Source organism: Leuciscus leuciscus (genome assembly GCF_965113295.1).
Source record: "Leuciscus leuciscus genome assembly, chromosome: 21".
Classification (NCBI taxonomy): Eukaryota; Metazoa; Chordata; class Actinopteri; order Cypriniformes; family Leuciscidae; genus Leuciscus; species Leuciscus leuciscus.
Genome location: NC_138745.1, coordinates 20714815 through 20735892, shown reverse-complemented (window position 1 = coordinate 20735892; position 21078 = coordinate 20714815). Strand labels below are relative to the sequence as shown.

At 38.2% G+C, this 21078-nt stretch overlaps 1 protein-coding gene across 4 annotated transcripts in view; it reads right to left on the bottom strand.

The window, feature by feature from the left end:
• The window catches only part of LOC309484714 (CASK interacting protein 2), a 68703-nt gene that overhangs the window by 11527 nt on the left and 36098 nt on the right, over positions 1-21078 (bottom strand). Inside the window, exons 6-14 of one of the 4 annotated variants that reach the window (XM_082151054.1) lie at positions 19641-19736; positions 17529-17641; positions 15053-15161; positions 14638-14746; positions 13445-13539; positions 10455-10572; positions 7673-7843; positions 6771-6860; positions 6220-6356 (exon numbers count right to left, since the gene is read on the bottom strand). In XM_082151054.1, the coding sequence (XP_082007180.1) occupies positions 6220-6356; positions 6771-6860; positions 7673-7843; positions 10455-10572; positions 13445-13539; positions 14638-14746; positions 15053-15161; positions 17529-17641; positions 19641-19736 (1038 nt within the window). The remainder of the gene's footprint in view (positions 1-6219; positions 6357-6770; positions 6861-7672; positions 7844-10454; positions 10573-13444; positions 13540-14637; positions 14747-15052; positions 15162-17528; positions 17642-19640; positions 19737-21078) is intronic. The other 3 variants (XM_082151055.1, XM_082151056.1, XM_082151057.1) reach the window with 3 other exon arrangements.

The window sequence follows — 21078 nt, the reverse complement described above, 5'->3', positions numbered from 1 at the left end:
AAGACTTCACACAGAGAGTCTAATTACTACACATGAATATTAATTACAATTATCAACACATAAATGAATATCTCTTTCATTTCAAATGTAAGACTCTATTACAGACCCAATCATCGAGAAAATTGAGGATAAATCACAGCATGAAATCAACATTAAATACGCAATGGTAATTTAAATGCAATAAATGCTGCAATAGGAGTAACCCTATGCTCAGCTGCATATAAAATGCAGAGATTATTGTGTTATGTAATAAGTGGGAATACCACTGTGATAGAGATGAGAGCTATGTTCCCTTTAATTACTGTTCTTGCTTAGCAAAATCCTTTTCTATTAGCCGGACCCTTCAGGCACAAAGACTACCGTTCAAAAGTTTGGGGTCAGCAAGATTTTTTCAAGGAAGTTAATACTTTTATTCAGCAAAGATGCATTAATTTGATCAGAAGTGACAGTAAAGACAATGTTAAAAGGTTTCTATTTTAATAAATGCTGTCTATAGAACTTTCCATTCATCAAATAATCCTGAAAAAAAAAAAAACTAAGGAGCACAACTGTTTTCAACATTCATAAGAAATGTTTCTTGAGCACCAAATCAGCATATTTGAATAATTTCTGGAGGATCACACTGAAGATTGCCATTCACAGGAATAAATTACATTTTTAAATATAAACAATTATTATAAATGGTATATTTATACATGCAATAATATTACAAAATATTAATGTTTTTACTGTATTTATGATCAAATAAACAGTATTGGTGAGCATAGAGACTTCTTTAACGGTAGTGTAAACTAAAACACCTAATGTACCAATGACCTAATTCAGAATCATTCATTTCTTTATTATTATATGTTTATTCCATATATGTAGTATATTTCAAATATTTAGGTTAATAATAACAACAGGATAATAGTTATTTAATATTGGTAATAATTGTTATTTGTCTGACTTGCTTTTTCAAGAAAACTCAACTGTTTTGTCAAGATTACATGAAAATTAATATACTGACAGCACATGACAAAAATGGCTTCTGTGGGCTTCTATATGTAACAGTAATTATTTATTCCCTTTGGTGCCTCTATGAACCATGAAATCTATGTACTGTGATAGGGTCCCTATCTCAAAAATTAATCAGTGCTGCATATTTCGCCAAAGCTTTTCTCACAGCTTCAGTTCCCTAATGAAAATCAATGGCCATGCAGACAGAATTAGAAAATCTCCAGCTTAAAGCAGGGGTGGGCAACTCTGGCCCTCGAGATCCACTTTCCTGCAGAGTTTAGCTCAAACTCAACTCAAACACTCCTGTACAAGCAAATCAAGGTCTTCAAAACTACTAAGCTACACCCGAAGTCGCGTACTGTCTGAGTAGGTAGGCTACTACATTTGAATTTGAATTTATGACCGGTAAAAATGTATGTTTTCTATATGAATACGGGTAAGTATGAATGAAATCCGAACGTACTACATCCGCCAGGTTGTTACTAGTTGTTTCCAGCGTCAGTAGAGTCACCTCACTTCCTTTCATAAAACCTCTCCGGTGGCCTCACGGGATAGTAAAGGGCTATGGTAAAGGGTCCATCGAATACGCACTTCAGAATCTCGGTGGAAGTAGTAGGTCATCCGGGAACTTTACTTTTCCCCTACCATTTTTCGAATACTACAGTGGGGAGAACAGGTATTTGATACACTGCCGATTTTGCAGGTTTTCCCACTTACAAAGCATGTAGAAGTCTGTCATTTTTATCATAGGTACTCTTCAACTGTGAGTGACGGAATCTAAAACAAAAATCCAGAAAATCACATTGTATGATTTTTAAGTAATTAATTTGCATTTTATTGCATGAGATAAGTATTTGATGCATCAGAAAAGCAGAACTTAATATTTGGTACAGAAACCTTTGTTTGCAATTTCAGAAATCATACGTTTCCTGTAGTTCTTGACCAGGTTTGCACACACTACAGCAGGGATTTTGGCCCACTCCTCCATACAGACCTTCTCCAGATCCTTCAGGTTTCGGAGCTGTCGCTGGGCAATATGGACTTTCAGCTCCCTCCAGAGATTTTCTATTGGGTTCAGGTCTGAAGACTGGCTAGGTCACTCCAGGACCTTGAGATGCTTCTTACGGAGCCACTCCTTAGTTGCCCTGGCTGTGTGTTTCAGGTCGTTGTCATGCTGGAAGACCCAGCCACGACCCATCTTCAATGCTCTTACTGAGGGAAGTAGATTGTTGGCCAAGATCTCGCGATACATGGCCCCATCCATCCTCCCCTCAATACGGTGCAGTTGTCCTGTCCCCTTTGCAGAAAAGCATCCCCAAAGAATGATGTTTCCACCTCCATGCTTCACGGTTGGGATGGTGTTCTTGGGGTTGTACTCATCCTTTTCTTCCTCCAAACACGGCGAGTGGAGTTTAGACCAGAAAGCTCTATTTTTGTCTCATCAGACCACATGACCTTCTCCCATTCCTCCTCTGGATCATCCAGATAGTCATTGGCAAACTTCAGACAGGCCTGGACATGCGCTGGCTTGAGCAGGGTGGAACTTGCGTGTGCTGCAGGATTTTAATCCATGACGGCGTAGTGTGTTACTAATGGTTTTCTTTGAGACTGTGGTCCCAGCTCTCTTCAGGTCATTGACCAGGTCCTGCCGTGTAGTTCTGGGCTGATACCTCACCTTCATCCTGATCATTGATGCCCCACGAGGTGAGATCTTGCATGGTGCCCAGACCGAGGGAGATTGACCGTCATCTTGAACTTCTTCCATTTTCTAATAATTGTGCCAACAGTTGTTGCCTTCTCACCAAGCTGCTTGCCTATTGTTATGTAGCCTATCCCAGCCTTGTGCAGGTTTACAATTTTATCCCTGATGTCCTTACACAGCTCTCTGGTCTTGGCCATTGTGGAGAGGTTGGAGTCTGTTTGATTGAGTGTGTGGACAGGTGTCTTTTATACAGGTAACGAGTTCAAACAGATGCAGTTAATACAGGTAATGAGTGGAAAACAGGAGGGCTTCTTAAAGAAAAACTAACAGGTCTGTGAGAGCCGGAATTCTTACTGGTTGGTAGGTGATCAAATACTTATGTCATGCAATAAAATTCTAATTAATTATTTAAAAATCATACAATGTGATTTTCTGGATTTTTGTTTTAGATTCCGTCTCTCACAGTTGAAGTGTACCTATCAGTGATGCGCGGGTTGATCCGAAATGAGCGGGTGCCTGCGGTCACCCGCGGTTACCCGCGGTTACGAGTCATCCAAAAATATTTTTAATGATATTCGGGTCGCGGTCGGTCGGGTCGTTTGAAATAAAGATGCCAATTAAACCTTTGTTATTTATATAGTACTAGAGAGCATATGAGCGGAGTGGAGCGGTGAGAATCTCCCCTGCTCAAAGCTACATCAGGCCGCTCCGCTCATTATCGCTCAGCACTCAACGCAGTTTGCTCCGCGCTCCACTCAAATCGCCCCCGCTCGCTCCACAAAAGGAAAAAACATCTACATGTATATCACTGTTAGCTTAGACCACAGCCTTTTCTCCTAAAGAACTAATGAGCAACAACAAAAATTTTAAAATAGAAATGTTTTATTTCAAAGTACAAATTAGGCCTATGTAAGAAGAAATATAGCCTACACAAAGTCCTGTAAAATTAAACGAATAAATGGGCCTAATAATATAAATAACAATTATATAAACAAAAATATAGCCTACATAATTTTAAAAGTAGGCTAAATTTACTATTAGGCCAGAATTTAAGTTAACTTTTACGCAATGCGCACGATTAAAATTTAAATGGGCTTATATCCATTGTACACACAAACTGCGGTAAAATAAAACGAATAAATGGGCCTAATAATATAAATAAAATTTATATAAACAAAAAAATTAAAATATATACTTATACGTTTTAAAAGTAGGCTAAATTAACTATTAGGCCAACATTCTTATAACTGAACTTTTGTGCAGCGCGCAGGATTAAAATTTAAATGGGCTTGTATCAATTGTTTGAATATTAGGCTACGCTATATTTAATTTAAACTTTGTTACAAGTTACCATATTCAGTTTGCTAACCTTTTGCTTTCTTCCCAGCGTGTTCACATAGTACACTGCATGTTTTCGAGAGATGTGTCTTTTTAGATTCCAAAATGAATCTTTACTGACTGAAAGGCTTGACTGAGCATGCTTCAGAATCGTGGTGTGCGCGGAGCGAAATTGGAGCGGGAAATAGGGCGACCCTCCATCCTTTTAAAAATGCCGCTCTGCGCTCTATCCAAGATCCGCCCGCTCGCTCCCGCTCCACTCCGCTCACATGCAATTTTCTATGAAATACATAGGCCTGCTACACTTTATTGGCTGAATAACTGGCACGAAGATGACGCACGAGCTCAGTCGAGCTCAGGTAGAGATGGAGGCGGCAAGAGAAAAGGTGAAGACTGGGGAGTGGAAGCTCCGCAAATACACAAACAGAAAGAGCAAAGTGTGGGAGACATTTGCCGAAATAATGAAAGATGATGACCAAAGTGCTGGCTTTGTCATGTGTACTTCTTGCTATGCATTTACTACTTTTAAAAAATGCGGGTCGGGTACAATATTTTCTTCTTTTTTTTTTGCGGTCCGAGTTGCGGGCGGGTTAGTTGAAAACGTCGGTCGGGTGCGGGTTGTTTATACATTGACCCGCGCATCACTGGTACCTATGATACAAATTACAGACCTCAACAGGCTCAACAGGGAAGTAGGAAAACCTGCAAAATCAGCAGTGTATCAAATACTTGTTCTCCCCACTGTATGTATTTGGACATATTACTATGTTGCGTACCGTTTTTCGCAAACTATATAGTAGGGAAGTACACTCACCTAAAGGATTATTAGGAACACCTGTTCAATTTCTCATTAATGCAATTATCTAATCAACCAATCCCATGGCAGTTGCTTCAATGCATTTAGGGGTGTGGTCCTGGTCAAGACAATCTCCTGAACTCCAAACAGAATGTCAGAATGGGAAAGAAAGGTGATTTAAGCAATTTTGAGCGTGGCATGGTTGTTGGTGCCAGACGGGCCGGTCTGAGTATTTCACAATCTGCTCAGTTACTGGGATTTTCACGCGCAACCATTTCTAGGGTTTACAAAGAATGGTGTGAAAAGGGACCATCCAGTATGCGGCAGTCCTGTGGGCGAAAATGCCTTGTTGATGCTAGAGGTCAGAGGAGAATGGGCCGACTGATTCAAGCTGATAGAAGAGCAACTTTGACTGAAATAACCACTCGTTACAACCGAGGTATGCAGCAAAGCATTTGTGAAGCCACAACACGCACAACCTTGAGGCGGATGGGCTACAACAGCAGAAGACCCCACCGGGTACCACTCATCTCCACTACAAATAGGAAAAAGAGGCTACAATTTGCACGAGCTCACCAAAATTGGATAGTTGAAGACTGGAAAAATGTTGCCTGGTCTGATGAGTCTCGATTTCTGTTGAGACATTCAGATGGTAGAGTCAGAATTTGGCGTAAACAGAATGAGAACATGGATCCATCATGCCTTGTTACCACTGTGCAGGCTGGTGGTGGTGGTGTAATGGTGTGGGGGATGTTTTCTTGGCACACTTTAGGCCCCTTAGTGCCATTTGGGCATCGTTTAAATGCCACGGCCTACCTGAGCATTGTTTCTGACCATGTCCATCCCTTTATGACCACCATGTACCCATCCTCTGATGGCTACTTCCAGCAGGATAATGCACCATGTCACAAAGCTCGAATCATTTCAAATTGGTTTCTTGAACATGACAATGAGTTCACTGTACTAAAATGGCCCCCACAGTCACCAGATCTCAACCCAATAGAGCATCTTTGGGATGTGGTGGAACGGGAGCTTCGTGCCCTGGATGTGCATCCCACAAATCTCCATCAACTGCAAGATGCTATCCTATCAATATGGGCCAACATTTCTAAAGAATGCTTTCAGCACCTTGATGAATCAATGCCACGTAGAATTAAGGCAGTTCTGGAGGCGAAAGGGGGTCAAACACAGTATTAGTATGGTGTTCCTAATAATCCTTTAGGTGAGTGTATATTTTAGAAGCAAAGCTACTGTAGAAAGCTACAGGAATATTAGTTTTATCAGGGTTGGAGATAAACTCTGCAGGAAACTGGATCTTGAGGGCCAGAGTTGCCTAGCCCTGGCTTTAAAGGGAACACTGGACGTGTGTGAAACTGAAGCCCACCTTGGTTGTGTCCTGGACAACAGAAGGTGACTGATGGGGTCCATTGTGAGGAAAGTTTCCCTCCGTGCTCTGTCCACTGCCAGCACTGCGACTGCTGCCCATGCTGCCAGCACTCCCCACACTGTCCCTGTCTCCTGCTGAAAGAAAGAGGAACGGACAAACATAGGAGAAAGAAAAAGAACAGTTGGTGAAATACTGTCCCAAAAAAACAAAAACAAAAAAAAACACTCCTTTTCTTCACATTGGCCAACAAATGGGGGAAAGATTTTTTGCACTGCGACCTTTGAACTCCAGCAAGGTCTCTCTAGACAAGGAGAATGTTAAGGAGTACAAGGGAAAGTTGAGGAGGACTCGTGCAAATTAGGAACGTGAATGGCAAACTGATTGTAGGCTGACAAGCATAGGACAAATATAGCCTAAGGGAACAGGAACCCTGTGAAACAGCTGGGAAAAATTCAACTTGACACGAAAGTCACTGGTGTGCAGGCTTTAGGACCAGCGGATGGACGTGAGGAGGACAAAACAGGCTAGGGGAGATGCGCAACTCTTACCATTGAGAGAGGTCCTGAGGACCCAAATATCCTCTGGCTCTTTGGGACTAGCTGGCTTACACAGGGCACTGGGACTGTCGGGAAGCACACCTAGCAAACACAAATACTTTAACGGGCCAGAGGGGAAGTCTTAAGGCCGACATCAAAGAACTAGCAGCGACGAAAGCAGACTGTGTTCTCTTCATGTCACGTTAAAAGTTTTTGCTTGAACACAGCGCAAAGACTACAGCCAATGGCCGACTAGCACACACTGTACGTTCTGCACCTGTATGAGAGGGAATAACGGTCTATATCAGATTAGTCTATATTCGTCACTCAAAAAGGGAAACAAACACTAGGACTGCGGATTATACAAACCGCAAGCAAAGTAGCACTTACTTTCCATTTCAGTTACAGACGACCATGTCGTTATGAAAATATTTGCATATTGGAATTCTCAGGTAAGATTACATAAATTTAGAACAGCCTTCTGTGTCTTCTTATACATCACTTTATCTTTTCTTCTCGTACAGTGGTTCTCTAAACTGAAAAGTCAATCAGAGTGATCGTCTCACAGACTGCCTAACGCCGATTCAACATACTCAATCGGCCAAAAAGCCACCAATGGGATCCGACTAGTGCCGATGGGCCACGGTGCAGAGCACACCACAAAAAGTGAGCTGACAGCCAAACGTTGGTTTGGTGTGTTAAGGCATTTAGGGCTAAGTGCCGATCAAAATAAGCTTTAGACTAGGAATCAAAAGAGTTTGGAAAATGCGATGGGCTAAAGTGCTGTTTGTGTTGTTCGCATGGTCAAGGATGGAGGACTTTTTTGCCCTCAAAGATGCTTGAATGGGCTCTTGAGGTTAGATTATAAGTTTGCAGACTTGAATTCATCCCTAACAGTCTAATTCTCACGCTACCTGAGTGCTGATCCAGCCCATTGTGGCGAGTCAGTACAGGACGGGTGGATGAGTATAAGGTGTAGGAGTCATCAGTGTGAGAGGTGTGATGAGAACTGTGTGAGGGCAGGGCTCGGGACAGAATGTGATGTCTCTGGTTGGGCAGTGAGGCCTGCCGGGAGAGAACGCCCCCTATGGACACAACATTGAAACACAAATAAGGCACCATGGGCACAAATGAAACATCATCCTTGAGAAAGATGATTCCATTGGAGACATGCTTTAAATGGTATAAACTAAAGGTAGTTTATGGAAGTTTGGGGTTAGTACATAAAAAAATTAAATAAAAAAAATGCAGCAAGGATGCATTAAATTGATCAAACACATTTTTAAATACATTTGTTGTAATTCATTTCTATTTCAAATAATTGCTGTTCTTTTGACTTTTCTATTCCTCAAAAATCTTATCTTAAAAAAAGTATCACATTTTCTACAAAAATATTAAGCAGCACTGTTTTCTTGAGCACCAAATCAGCATATTAGAATGATTTCTTAAGATGTTACATTATGATGTTACACTAAAGACTGGATAAATGATGCTGAAAATTCAGCTTTGCCATCACAAGTATAAATTACATTTTAAAATATATTAGAATAGAAACCAGTTATTTTAAATTATTATTATTTTATTATATACAATATTAGTGTTTTACTGTATTTTTGATCAAATAAATGTAGCCTTGGTGAGACATCTTTCAAAAACATTAAAAAAAAATCTTACCAACCCCAAGCTTCTGAATTAGTGTAAATATTCATTTTATTGTTCATTAAATAAATAATAAAAGTGAAAAAAGAAAATGACATCTTTAAAGGAATTGTTCACCCAGAAATGAAAATTCTGTCATCATTTACTCATCCTCATTTTGTTCAACCTGTTTTTCTCCATACAATAAATATAAATGGGGTCTAAAACAACATTGGACTTTCATTGTATGAAAAAAATATTTTTGGCATTCCATAGAACAAGAAAGTCATACAGGTTCGGAATGACAGAATTTTCATTTTTGTCAACTATCCTTTTAACATGAAAGACTGAGACGGACCTGGGGAGGTTTTAGCATCTTGAGGAGATAAAACGGATGGGAGAAAAACCCCAGCACAACGAGATAAGTGGTTGGGTCATAATCTGGCGGTTTTGCCTCCATCATGTCCTCTTCAGCAGTATTGAAGCAGGAGCTTATAGTGGAGGCTAATTTCGTACGAGCAGCAGGATGTTGATGCTGTGACATGACAGAATGCTGAGTCTGCCGCTGCGCTCGCTCTCGCACACAGAAAGAAAAAAATACCAGACTCATTTCAGGGAAAGATTTTCTGCTCAGGCCCTAGCAATCTAAGGCCAGCTCCCCCTTTCATAGAGGCACATGGCTCTAAAGCTGATCCGCCTGCCCCCAATATGTTCCTGTTAATCCCATTAAAGTGTGTGTCTGCGTGAGCCTTTATCAATGGACTACATGTCCACATGTCTATACAAGAATTTATGAGAACTGCACTAGTTCAGTATAGCATTATTTTGATATGCATACTGTGGGATACAAATGTCAGAGAGCGCATTTAAAATCTGGGATTCAAATTCTATTTTAAACCTGAAAATAGTGAAAGTTTCAGGATTATGAAGGATTTAAAAAAAAATAAGTATATATTAATATATATAAATAATTCTGCACTACTTTTAAAGTCAAAAACTTATGCAGCTTTCTTTAAAGCAAAAGGGTGACAATATTTCAATACAAATGCTGATAATATAATAAGGGCTCCAGACAAACATTTGAGAGCAGTTGCACCAGTGCACAAAGTTCTACAGATGGTGGTGCCAGGATTATTAATCAAATTTAATGATAAAATTTCTTTTGTTTTGCATTTAGAGCAGAGTGCTGGAAAAAGTGTGAAGCAATTGAAAGCCCTTGAAAAGTGTTTGAATTTCACTTAAAAGGTTTTACGAACCCTGAGATTAATAATGTAAAAGAAAAAAAAACATTCTGCCACAATACCATGTTTACAGTTTGTATTGATACATTAAATACATGAATGTTGGTGATTTGTGGATTGAAAAGCCTTTTATAAATTGTTCGTTCAAGGAACAATGTCTCTCCTGGTTTCCACGTCAGCGCTGGTTGATCTGATATCTGTGGTTTATAACACAGAATTCTGCGCCAAATTTGAATGCTTCCCAATCTCGGTGCAATGTTGTTAATTCTGCTGCAAACTCTTTCTCACTGGATCTCCCAGCGCTGTGTAGTAATGGTGCTGTGTGCTTGAGAATTGATATCGTCCCACAAGTAAACCTATTCTGAGCTTGCGCTGCGCTGTCTATCATTGCTCCGAGCCGATTAACTGTCCGCGCAGCTCAAACGAGTAGTGCGGTTTCCTTTCGTTTGCACTTTGATGTTTCTCATACGCAACATAAAAGGTAGGTCTTATCAGTTGGGCAATATACTGGTGATACCAGTGTGACCTCTAACAAAATTTAGTTGCACCAGCAAGAAAAAAGGTCGCAGTCTATAGCCCTGATAATTCAGAATGAAAAACATGTGATTGAAATAGGATAATTAATGTAATAATTTTTGGACCCCATAGCATCCTGTGTTGTATAAAAAATAAAAAATAATACTGTAACTGACTTTATCTTTAGTGGGAAATGTAGCCAAGTAGATAGGTTATCATAATTTGACAATGGACCATATTTTTGTAGTGAACAAATAAATGCTCGAGTATGTTGAACAATAAACAGATTTTTTCAATATACCTGATCTGCGACTAATGACCTCCACGATGGAGGGAGGAAAGAATCCCACACGGTCAGTGCCTCTCTGACTGTCATGGATGTGCCCTTTCCAACGTCCATCCATGTGCTGCTCTAAGACCTGGAACAGACCAATGAGATCACAGGATATTTAGGACCAACAGGTCCTAACCAGTCACAACGAAACGTGATAAAAGCCATCTTTTCCATGTTAATCAGTGTTTTTGTCCTAACCAGTCGCAACGCCGTGGCTAGAAGAACAACATACAAAGTATGACGGATAATGTGATCATTTCACGTTAAAAGCATCTTAAGTGAGTTTCAATATTATTTCGCATGACCTTTATAGCCACAATGGATAATTTACCTCAGATCTTGAAAATAAATGAAAGGATTATTTAAGGTTCAAACTGTGAACTCAAAGTGAACAAACAAGTGTATTCTATGACAAAGACTGTTTCAGTCCCTCAATGCATTTTTAATAATGTTAAGATGGTGTAATATTCATGAATTTGATTATGTACTTATCCATTTCGTTGCGAGTGTTGTGCGCTTAGAGAGAGACTCCGCCCACATGCTCTTCTAATTGGCTGTGTTTTTGTATTGATTCTGTCTCATTGTCTGTTGTGGACAGACAAAAAGCTTGTGGCTAGAATCTTATCGCATTGCATCTGGTTAGGACACTGTTAGAATGCTTAAACATTTTTAGAGAATTCAAACTAATGAGACTTCTCTTTTATTTTTGTATGTAATCATTTTAAATAATCTACGATTTAATTATAGCCCACAGTGTACCCTCCACTATTCAAAGCTGAATAACCTTTGTCATCAAGTTTTAAATAACCATCTTTAACCTTTTCTTCTAACCTCATGGCCAAGCCTGTGATCGTTTCCTCATTTGGCCGAACAATGCGGTAAATGAAGTCAGTTGACATTCCTCACATGGCAGAAAGGACCTGACATGACTGACATGAATGTGTGTTTAAAACAGGTCTGGAGATAGACACTATGAATACATTTGCTGTTTATGTGCAACAGATGTCTGAGTTTTTAGAAGTCGATTAAATAAAAGAAAAACTACAAATCGGGTAATGGGGCAAACATGTCCCTTGTATGATTGGATGACCAATGTGAAGAAGATTGAATAAACATGTGGACATGCAATATTGATTTGGGTTTAAATAAATCTATTATCCTACTTATCCAGCATTGAAAACAATAGTTTTCTATTTTTCTAATGTTTCTAATGTTTAGTCCAGTTTAGAATAATTATATAAAAATGTTTGACTGCTCAAATATGCATATATTTACATTTACATTTACATTTACATTTATTCATTTAGCTGACGCTTTTTATCCAAAGCGACTTACAATTGCTATATATGTCAGAGGTCGCACGCCTCTGGAGCAACTAGGGGTTAAGTGTCTTGCTCAGGGACACATTGGTGTCTCACAGTGGATTCGAACCCGGGTCTCTCACACCAAAGGCATGTGTCTTATCCATTGCGCCACCACCACCCCTTGTATGCATTAATATTTCGAATTTTCATTTTAGTTTATTCTTTAGTAATTTTGCTACGTTTTTTATACTTCTATTTAACTTTATTTTTATTTCAGTTTTAGCAATTTAAGTAGTTTCAGTTAGTTGCCAAGGCAACATTTAAAATTTTTGTTTAAGTCTTTCATTTATCATTTATATTTTAATATAAAATTTGTAAAAAAATGTAATTGGTCTATGCAGCGTTGTTATTGTTAGGTAAATAAAAATTAAGCATTATTGAGATGCATAAAAAGCTATGAATAACTCTAATCAATAATTTTATCATAATTTTATGAATAAACATTTATTTGGAATTCAATTTACCACCTTTTTTTCCCCAGGAAAGGAACATCACAACGCTATTTTCGCGAGGTAAATAAGTTTTGTGAAAAGATGCAATTTACTATATAATTCAATAATGAATCGTTTACATTAAAAGGGGACATGTTTGCGAGGAAAAGAATGGCAAATACGCATGGCTAAGTGCTATTTCAGCATTTTAGTGTCTTGGTAAACTACTGTTGGTGAATGTAAATACGTTTTTTGTGCTGAAGTATAATCTGCAAATGAACCACGCTGTTTAATGAACTCACCCCAGTGCTTTGTTTCTCAAAACCGCATTTTAAAGGTCCACATCTGTCTCTTAAAGGTGAATAACGGTTCATATTTTACCTCTTACAGTATTAATCATTGAGATATGTTAATTTACTCCTAATTCAACTCCCTAAAGTCCTAATATTGCTGTAAGGGAACTATCTTTCATTGCTATCTTTTAAAAACGCCTAAAGTCTCTTATGTCTCACTGCCACAAAAGCACAGCAGTCTTTTATGCTAGCAGAATGGACGCCTAAAGCTATCTAGACAGACAAGGTGTGAACAGTGACATAGCGTACATGCGGCACTGAGCCTCGGGCTGCACTCTATAGAGTACACGCACAGTCTTTTAGTGGGGGTGACGCACACTGTTATGAAGGGAAACTAGGCTGAACACACACTACTATAGCACAAACAACAAGCTACGGTTCATTCAAGTCAGACATCAAAGGTTGATTGGCAAAAACCTGTTGCAACATGCTAAAGTATTCTCTGTAGGGAAGACCAAATTACCATCCTCACTTGTTCACGTTACTGCTGTCTCTTATGTGCAGGGCATGATTATATCAGTTAGAAATATGATATGCAATGCTGAGTGTTGTCTTGCATCTTAGTGCATATTTTCAGCGTTCTAAAACTGCTTTCAGCTTTACTGTTTCTTCCACTAGTCTAAACTTTGTTGTTTTGGGTTTTGATGTTTCTGTGATTCATCAGAATACAGTTATTTGGTAAGAATGCAGATCAAGGCAACGCTCAAGCACATTGCCAATTATATAGGCCAATTGCATAACGTACATTATACAGTATTAAATTAGGACACCTCTTGTGAGAAATAGTGGGGTGTTGCTTTTAAGCCTACCATGATTACATCTCCTGCCCGGATGTTGAGTGCTGTGGGGTCATGGAGATTCCAGTAGTCCTTCAAAGCTCTCACCTGCAATGCTCCACTGGCATCTAATGTCACAACCCAGGACAATGGATGCACGAATGAGTGAGAATGAGAGAGACAGAAAAACAGCTTGCATTGAAAATATTCCTCATTCCTCTACTCGGGGTGGAAGTCATTTTTGAGATTTACATTTAAATCTTGATACATTTAGATCTTGATATTAACCAAGGAACACAAAACTACTACCTGAAATTCAATTGGGGTTTGTTCCAATAAAGAAGTGTAATAAGCAGAATTTAAAGAGGAGTAATATAGTGTTTAAATACTCTGAAGCACATCTGAAAATGTAAGAGCTGAGCTCAGAACAGGGATGCTAAACACCCCTCATCTTCAAACACAGCTCCTTCAGCTGTTTTAGTGCTGTATCAAAGCGTGCACTTCAAAGACAACAAGCTGCTGGATTACAGGAGGGTGCAGCGACTAAACACATCCAGACATACAGTGCGCCTAGACACAGACACGCAAACAGGTAAACAAAACTTTTAGCTAAATCTCCAGGCATGGCTGCCATTGATATGCCCCAGGACAGGTATGTTATGCAACTCTATACGCTTTATGACAAAAGATATGAAAGCAGATTCCCAGAAACGAACACACAACACAAAAAACCCTCAAGACAACTATTGTCTACATCCAGTCGAAGCTAACAATGAACAAAAACATGTGGCCTGACATTAAATAATATAAGGTACATCAACAGTAGAAAGAGAGAGTGAAAGGAAAGGAAAGGAAAGGAAAGGAAAGGAAAGGAAAGGAAAGGAAAGGAAAGGAAAGGAAAGGAAAGGAAAGGAAAGGAAAGGAAAGGAAAGGAAAGGAAAGGAAAGGAAAGGAAAGGAAAGGAAAGGAAAGGAAAGGAAAGGAAAGCGGAAAAAGAAAATGGCAAGAAAGGGAAATGGGAAAAGGAAGGCCTGGAAGCAGAACAAGAAAAACAGTAAGGAAAGGGAAAAGGACATGAAATGAAAGGAAAAAGATAAGGAAAAGGAAGATGAAGATGAAGGAAGGAAAGGAAAGGGCAAGGAAGAGGAAGAGGAAGAGGAAGAGGAAGAATAAAAAAAAGACTAAAGAATGAAAATTCAAAAAGAAGTTTTGAATTTCTGTGTCACCTCTAAGGAGTTGTTTGATTTCTTTGCTGGCATGTGAAGTGGTGAACTGGTTCACAATGTCCAAGGCTGTTTGATTGTAGGTATTGCGGTTGTTCACATCAATCCCAGTCTAAGTGACAGATGGTAAACGAGTGGATTGAAATGTGATGGTTAGTTCAGTAAAGAAAAAAACTTTGTATACAAACAAAAATGCAAAATGATATATCAGTGTTCTGATATGACAGACTCGAGCACTTAACTGTGAATTGTCTTTCCCATAGTATTTATTCTTGATAATAAATCTGACATAAGTTCACTTTAAACTCTCTTAGAAATAAATCATGTATTGCCATAGTGCATCTTGTGTGGGGACAGAAAATATGCAGATGGTAAATCAATCAACACTGTTCCTATTATTCTGTTTGTATCTACTTACATCAAGCAATAATTTGACTACTTCCGTTTTCCCGTAGAGGGCAGCCTCGTGCAGAGCCGTTCCGGATTTAGTGGTTCTGTTTATGTCAATCCCAGCTTTTAGCAGCAGTCTAAAAATGAGTGATAGACCACAGCGACACATGAGCCATCCTGTCCACAAGACACGAACAAAATCACTCGTCTTTAATAAACGGTACAGTCAACTGCTCATTACCACAAGACAGGGTGTCCTTTACTACTATGTCCTTTATTAAATAGCTATTTGCCAAATTAATTAAATTGATATAAAATATTGATTTCTGTTGAAATTAATTTAAAATGCAAGAAGAAACAGGCTATAGAAAAATACAGTATGAGAAACATGAAACTAGCAAAACTATGTAGGACATTTTTCTGTTATGCCTCCAACAATACAAAACTAAAATCAACACCAAAAATTGCAAATGTGGGCTGAACTGAAACTAAAACCACATGACGATAGTAAGTTCAAGACCACCAGCAACAGGGTCAAAAGTCATGACATTTTAAAGCTTTTGAGTAACAAAAACAGCCTGTGCATCAATCAATTGTACATTCTGAGTGTCTCTTCAGGATTCAGTATCCAAAGCAGCAGTGCAGTCTCCATTTCCCATTGAGCTAATTGATTCATTCAGCCAACTGAACAGATTAAAGGCTTGCCTTCCCTCTTTAAAAAAAGGTCACCAAAAGTGTTCACCCAAAAATTCACCCATTTAGTCATGATGACAGATTTTTGACTAATGTACTGACATCACGAGAAATGTGAATGTGCGCTTCTGACATATCATTTTTGTAGTCTGTATGACTTTTGTTGTCCATTTCAGAGCTTTTCAGAAATTATCCATAAATAACTATTTGGAACATTGTGCATATGGACCAAATTTGTAGAACTTTTTGGAGACCCCTTTAACTTCCATTATATTGAAAAGAGCAACCAATATATTCTTGTGTGTCCCACTGAAGAAAGTAAGCCACACAGGTTTGGAACAACATGAGGGTGAGTAAATGAGGACAGAATGTTCATTTTTGGTTGAACTATCAGTCAGTAATCAACATGATGACAATAATAATAATTATTATTATTCACTTGAGTAAAAATGTTCATTGATTTCTTGTTTCAACACATTTTGTTCAGCATAAATTTATTCAGTTTTTATGAAGGCCAAGCAACTGAATGTTTTATACTAAGAAGTCTAGAGCGGCCGCCTGTTACCACTGTCATTCTTTCCCATGTTTACAAGTTCCAGCATTCCAGAAAGGCAGTGGAGGGGAGAGCTGAAGCTTGAACTTTCATATATGGTTACTGCTAGAGGAGCATGTTGAGCAGCTGACTGGCGGGTGTAACCCTATTCGGCCTCATTCCTATGCATGTTACCATCACAGCGCACTCAGAGGGAAGGGCAGCCCAGGTCAACACATCCACACATTAACAAATGCACTACACACACTACACTCATTCCACACCTTCTCTTCACCTCACTTGCTCGACAAACATGTCAACAAGGCGTCCAGCCAATGTCTGCGTGACTGACTGTTTGACAACATATGTATGTTGCAAAAAAGACAGACAACCTCCCTTCCTCCCGGCATGCTTGCATGTATATTAACACCCATATTTTCTCACTCTTATTGCAACTGACTGCCTATAGAAGTTTAAGGCATAACCGGTATGCTCCCGATGCAACGGACATATCAAAATGTAGGTAATGTATTTATGATGCCTTCTCGATTTTGGCCAAATTCTAAGATGCCACTGCATGTATTCTCTGTGAAGAATGCAATCCTAAAATGCATTGCAGTGTTTTTTATTTTTATTTTATTTAATTTTAGGTGAATCCGGTGATAGTATCCTATTAAATTCACACTGTTAATTTAGGAACATACACATGCATATCTATATCTCTATATCAATATCTATATCTACAGTATATCTATATCTATCGCTATCGCTATCGCTATCGCTATCGCTATATCTATATATCTATATCTATATCTATATATATATATATATATATATATAGATATATATTTATACACACACACATACATACATATATGTATCAAGAATAATTTAAATGGATTAAAACTGGTGTAATCAAAAATTTACTTTAGCTAATGTTTGTGCGCGCAAATGTTATTTGTTTTTATATACCTATTAGATTATCGAGCCACTACTTAGTAGCATGCTACAGTCAAACTCCATTGAAATCAATTGCAAGTCAAGTCTCCCTGCTATTTGTGTGGAGCAGGGACTTGCTGCCTATGTCAAACACTCCAAATCATTCACTTGTGAGGCTCCATGACCACCCATGTAGGTAGTATGCAGCTCACTATGTTTTTAAAAAAGAGCTCGCCTCTCTGAAACAATGACAACAGTTTGAGTGCACAAGCTGATATGTAGACTTAAAGGAAGATTTAGAAAAACACAACAGGATTCAAGGGGTTAGGGAAAAGTGGACCTGATGATGTCCTTATGGCCGTTGCGGGCAGCCAGATGCAGGGGGGTGTTATCTCTGCCATTCCCTTCTAAGAGAGCTACCACCATGTTACTGCTCAACAACAGCTGGGTCACCTGTAAGAAAGAATTAAGAAACAGTGAGAAAGTGATCCGAATCTAGAGAACTTTCAGCCGAAAAGCGCTATTGTTTTGCCTACTTGGGTCTAAACAAGATGTCACTGCCAATTTAAAGTACAGGAAAACAACCAGCCTGGTTGTCAGCCCAGGCATATGACTTTGTACTCCCTGGCATTGAGAATCTATCAAATGGAATTCAGTTTCCAGCTGGGGCAGAATCCTCCTGCAGCCCAGCAACTGACTCGCTGTTGTGCTGCTAAATTAGACTCATTCCATCAGCCCGACTCTCTGCAGCATTTGCATTCTAGAATTCCGAATGACTAGAGCAAAAGATTAAATAGAAATAGTTCACCCTGGCGAATCTAGTTTGAGGTGAATTAAAGATCTCTCTGTCATCAGGAAAGCTATCTCAGGCAGTTTGAATGAGCTTACTGATATTCTTTGCCACTGAATGCGCACGAAATACAGTCTTCGCAAAAATAAACAAGAACTCTTTCAAGCTTTGTTATGTCATGAACTCCTGCTTATAATTATATTTGAGAATGCAGTGTGGAAATAGATTCAGCGCTATAAGCTTACACTGAGACTGGGATAAATACGTTAGAAGTTATAAATGGCACAGCAATTTTAAATCGGATAAGCCCAAACTATATTGATGCAGAAATACCAATAGCTGAATAATTCCATTGCACCCAGCTGATACATAATCTGATAATTATTTAAATGTTATGGCCAATAACAATAAGTTATCAATATAAAATTCTATACTATTTTGTATAAATAAAGAATAAAAAACACTAAAAACAAAAAAACTAGAAATAAAGTGTGATGCCGATACAGATTTTCTTTCAAAGAATTATAATTGACAGCATATACAAAAACAAGTAAAAAGACTTTTAAATTAAGATCAAATAAATGCAATAGAATAAAGAGAGATATGAAATAAACACGGCTTTAAGTTTTTTTGGTGGGTATACAGTATATTCAGGTAAGAAATACTACAGAAATGAAAAGGAATCAAATGTAAAATAACACTGGATAGTCTTCATTGTAAAAATTAAATAAAGATTAGGCCTAATGCTTACAATTAGTTACAAAAAGTTAATCAGTGAAGAGCAGAGAGTTATTTTCTTTTCTTTTATTAACATGACAGACACCAGCAAGAATATTAGACAGCTGTCACTTTAAGAGTTTATGCACGGATCCAATATAATGTTACACAACTTACGTTATCTTTCTAAACTAATTAGGTTCCAAAACTGACTGCGTTGAACTAAATACCTGCCAAGACGGGCATTTTGACTTTTTGTGTGGAATTTGGTGTGTTTGACCAATTAAGCGCAGTAAGCCACACATTTTGGTACTTGAAACTCAGGCTGCTTGAGACTCAGGCGCGGCTTTCTGTATATAAAGTCTTTGCTACAGATGCATGTAGGCATGACAAAACTGTAATGTACAGTACATAAAAAAAATTATATTCATTTTGAGATTTCCAAAAGATGACATTTAATAATATTATTATACACACACAAGCCAATATTGAATATAAACCATTTTCACCACCAATTAACTTTTATCTAGTTGAAAACAAATGATTGTGTAGAGACTATTTCATATATCCACAGGCTTATTTCCATTTAATGTAATGAAAATCTTTGTTGGTCTTGTTTAATAATTGTGATAGCTTAAATCAAGCCATCTTCACTCAATAATTGTCAATAAGGCTTTAACTCGTTAACAAAAGTTAATTCTGTTTGATATCGTTGGTCAGCACTGTGCAGGTAAACTTATTATCAATCTTTTTCTTTTCTTTTTTTTGTGGCATCTTTGATATATGCTTTTTGAGAACTGAATAGCACAATTCAAACACATTAATCCCACTGAGGGGGTATAGAGCCGGGCCAAGTTACAAGGTCACAACAGATATTATTATTATTATTATTATTATTATTATTATTATTGAGAGCGCCACTCTCAAAATCTCCTCCCAGCTCACCTTGAGTCTGCCAAACTCACAGGCCAGATCCAGAGGGGTCTTCTTCACCTTGTTGACAGTACAGGGGTTGGACTGGTGTTGTAGTAGCATTTCAGACTGAGGGACACAGAAACAGAGATACAGTGAAAGGTCAGAGGAGCAGTGTCTGTTTGCATAAGGTTTCTGGGATTACACAATAGAAGACAATGTCAAAAGTCATATCGGTTTTAGTCTACACATATATGAAAAGCTGAAATAGCATCCAAAAAGGTCAAGGACTAAGAGGGAAAAGCCAGAGAAATACCGTTGATCCTTTGTAAATTGTTATGTTATATGGCACACCGTGTATCCTATGACATTTTTTGTAAGAAAAGGTTGGACACTTGGAAAGGGAATACTCAGCATTTCAAGCCAAACAACTGGTCAATCTAACCTGGTTCTGAGAGGTATCAAATACACAGCTAGGTTAACTAAAAAAAAATGCATTGTTTTGAAACAAAGCCCTGGATCTGCAAAGTAATGTTATATCTTTGCTAGGAGTAGGGACCTCCTTTTTTGCCTTGAGCGTGCAATGACATGTCTTGCATTTTCCTTCCTTTCCCTTTAGACAACATAAAACACTACGCATTTATCTAGCTGCCAAAGATCTGTAAACAGCCTCAAAAGCAATATTTTGGTTTGAGTCGCAGCACATTCCTGAGTCACTATCAGTGCTGCATTCAGCCTTTTCGCCCATTTATTTTGAACAAACTACTGAGTGATGTAACTAGTGATGCACTGAAATTCTAGCAGCTGAAAATACTTGTATTATAATATTATTAAATTGAATGAAATGTCAGCGCTTCAAGTCAATGATTTTGGCCCACTATGTTACATTTACCTCAGAAAAGCCATTCATTTACATATTTCATTAGTCATAAAAATAGAGGGGAGAATGTTGCACTATATTGTATATTCATTTTATTTTTACTTAACCTGTCTTTATTATTTAAAGAGTGTTTGAATAAATCTGTCATGAAAACAAGTTATTGCAGCCACCATTAAAATTTTTACGAATTGTAGTAGAATATACAACTGGGATTTAATTTGTGTGTTGCTTTTTTTAAATAAATGCGATTTATTAATTGATTATTAAAAAAACGTTATTTTCCGCTTTCCTTTAAATTCAGTTACGGAAAAAAATTCACTGGGGTGCATCACTAGGTATAACAAATGCAGACCCATAGTTTGTGATGGCAATACAAACTTCTATGATTATCGTAAAACAGAAAAATAATTTGTTGCATGGAAATCACTTGGTAGGTTTGGTCTGATTTAAACAAATGCTGGTGTGAATGCTTAGTTCATTTGAGTGTGGTTCATTTGAGTAAGTGTGACAATGCCATCCGAACCTTGGTGTGCACCAAACAAGCAAACCAAGACCTACATTTTCAGGTGGTCTCTGTCCACACCCAAATGA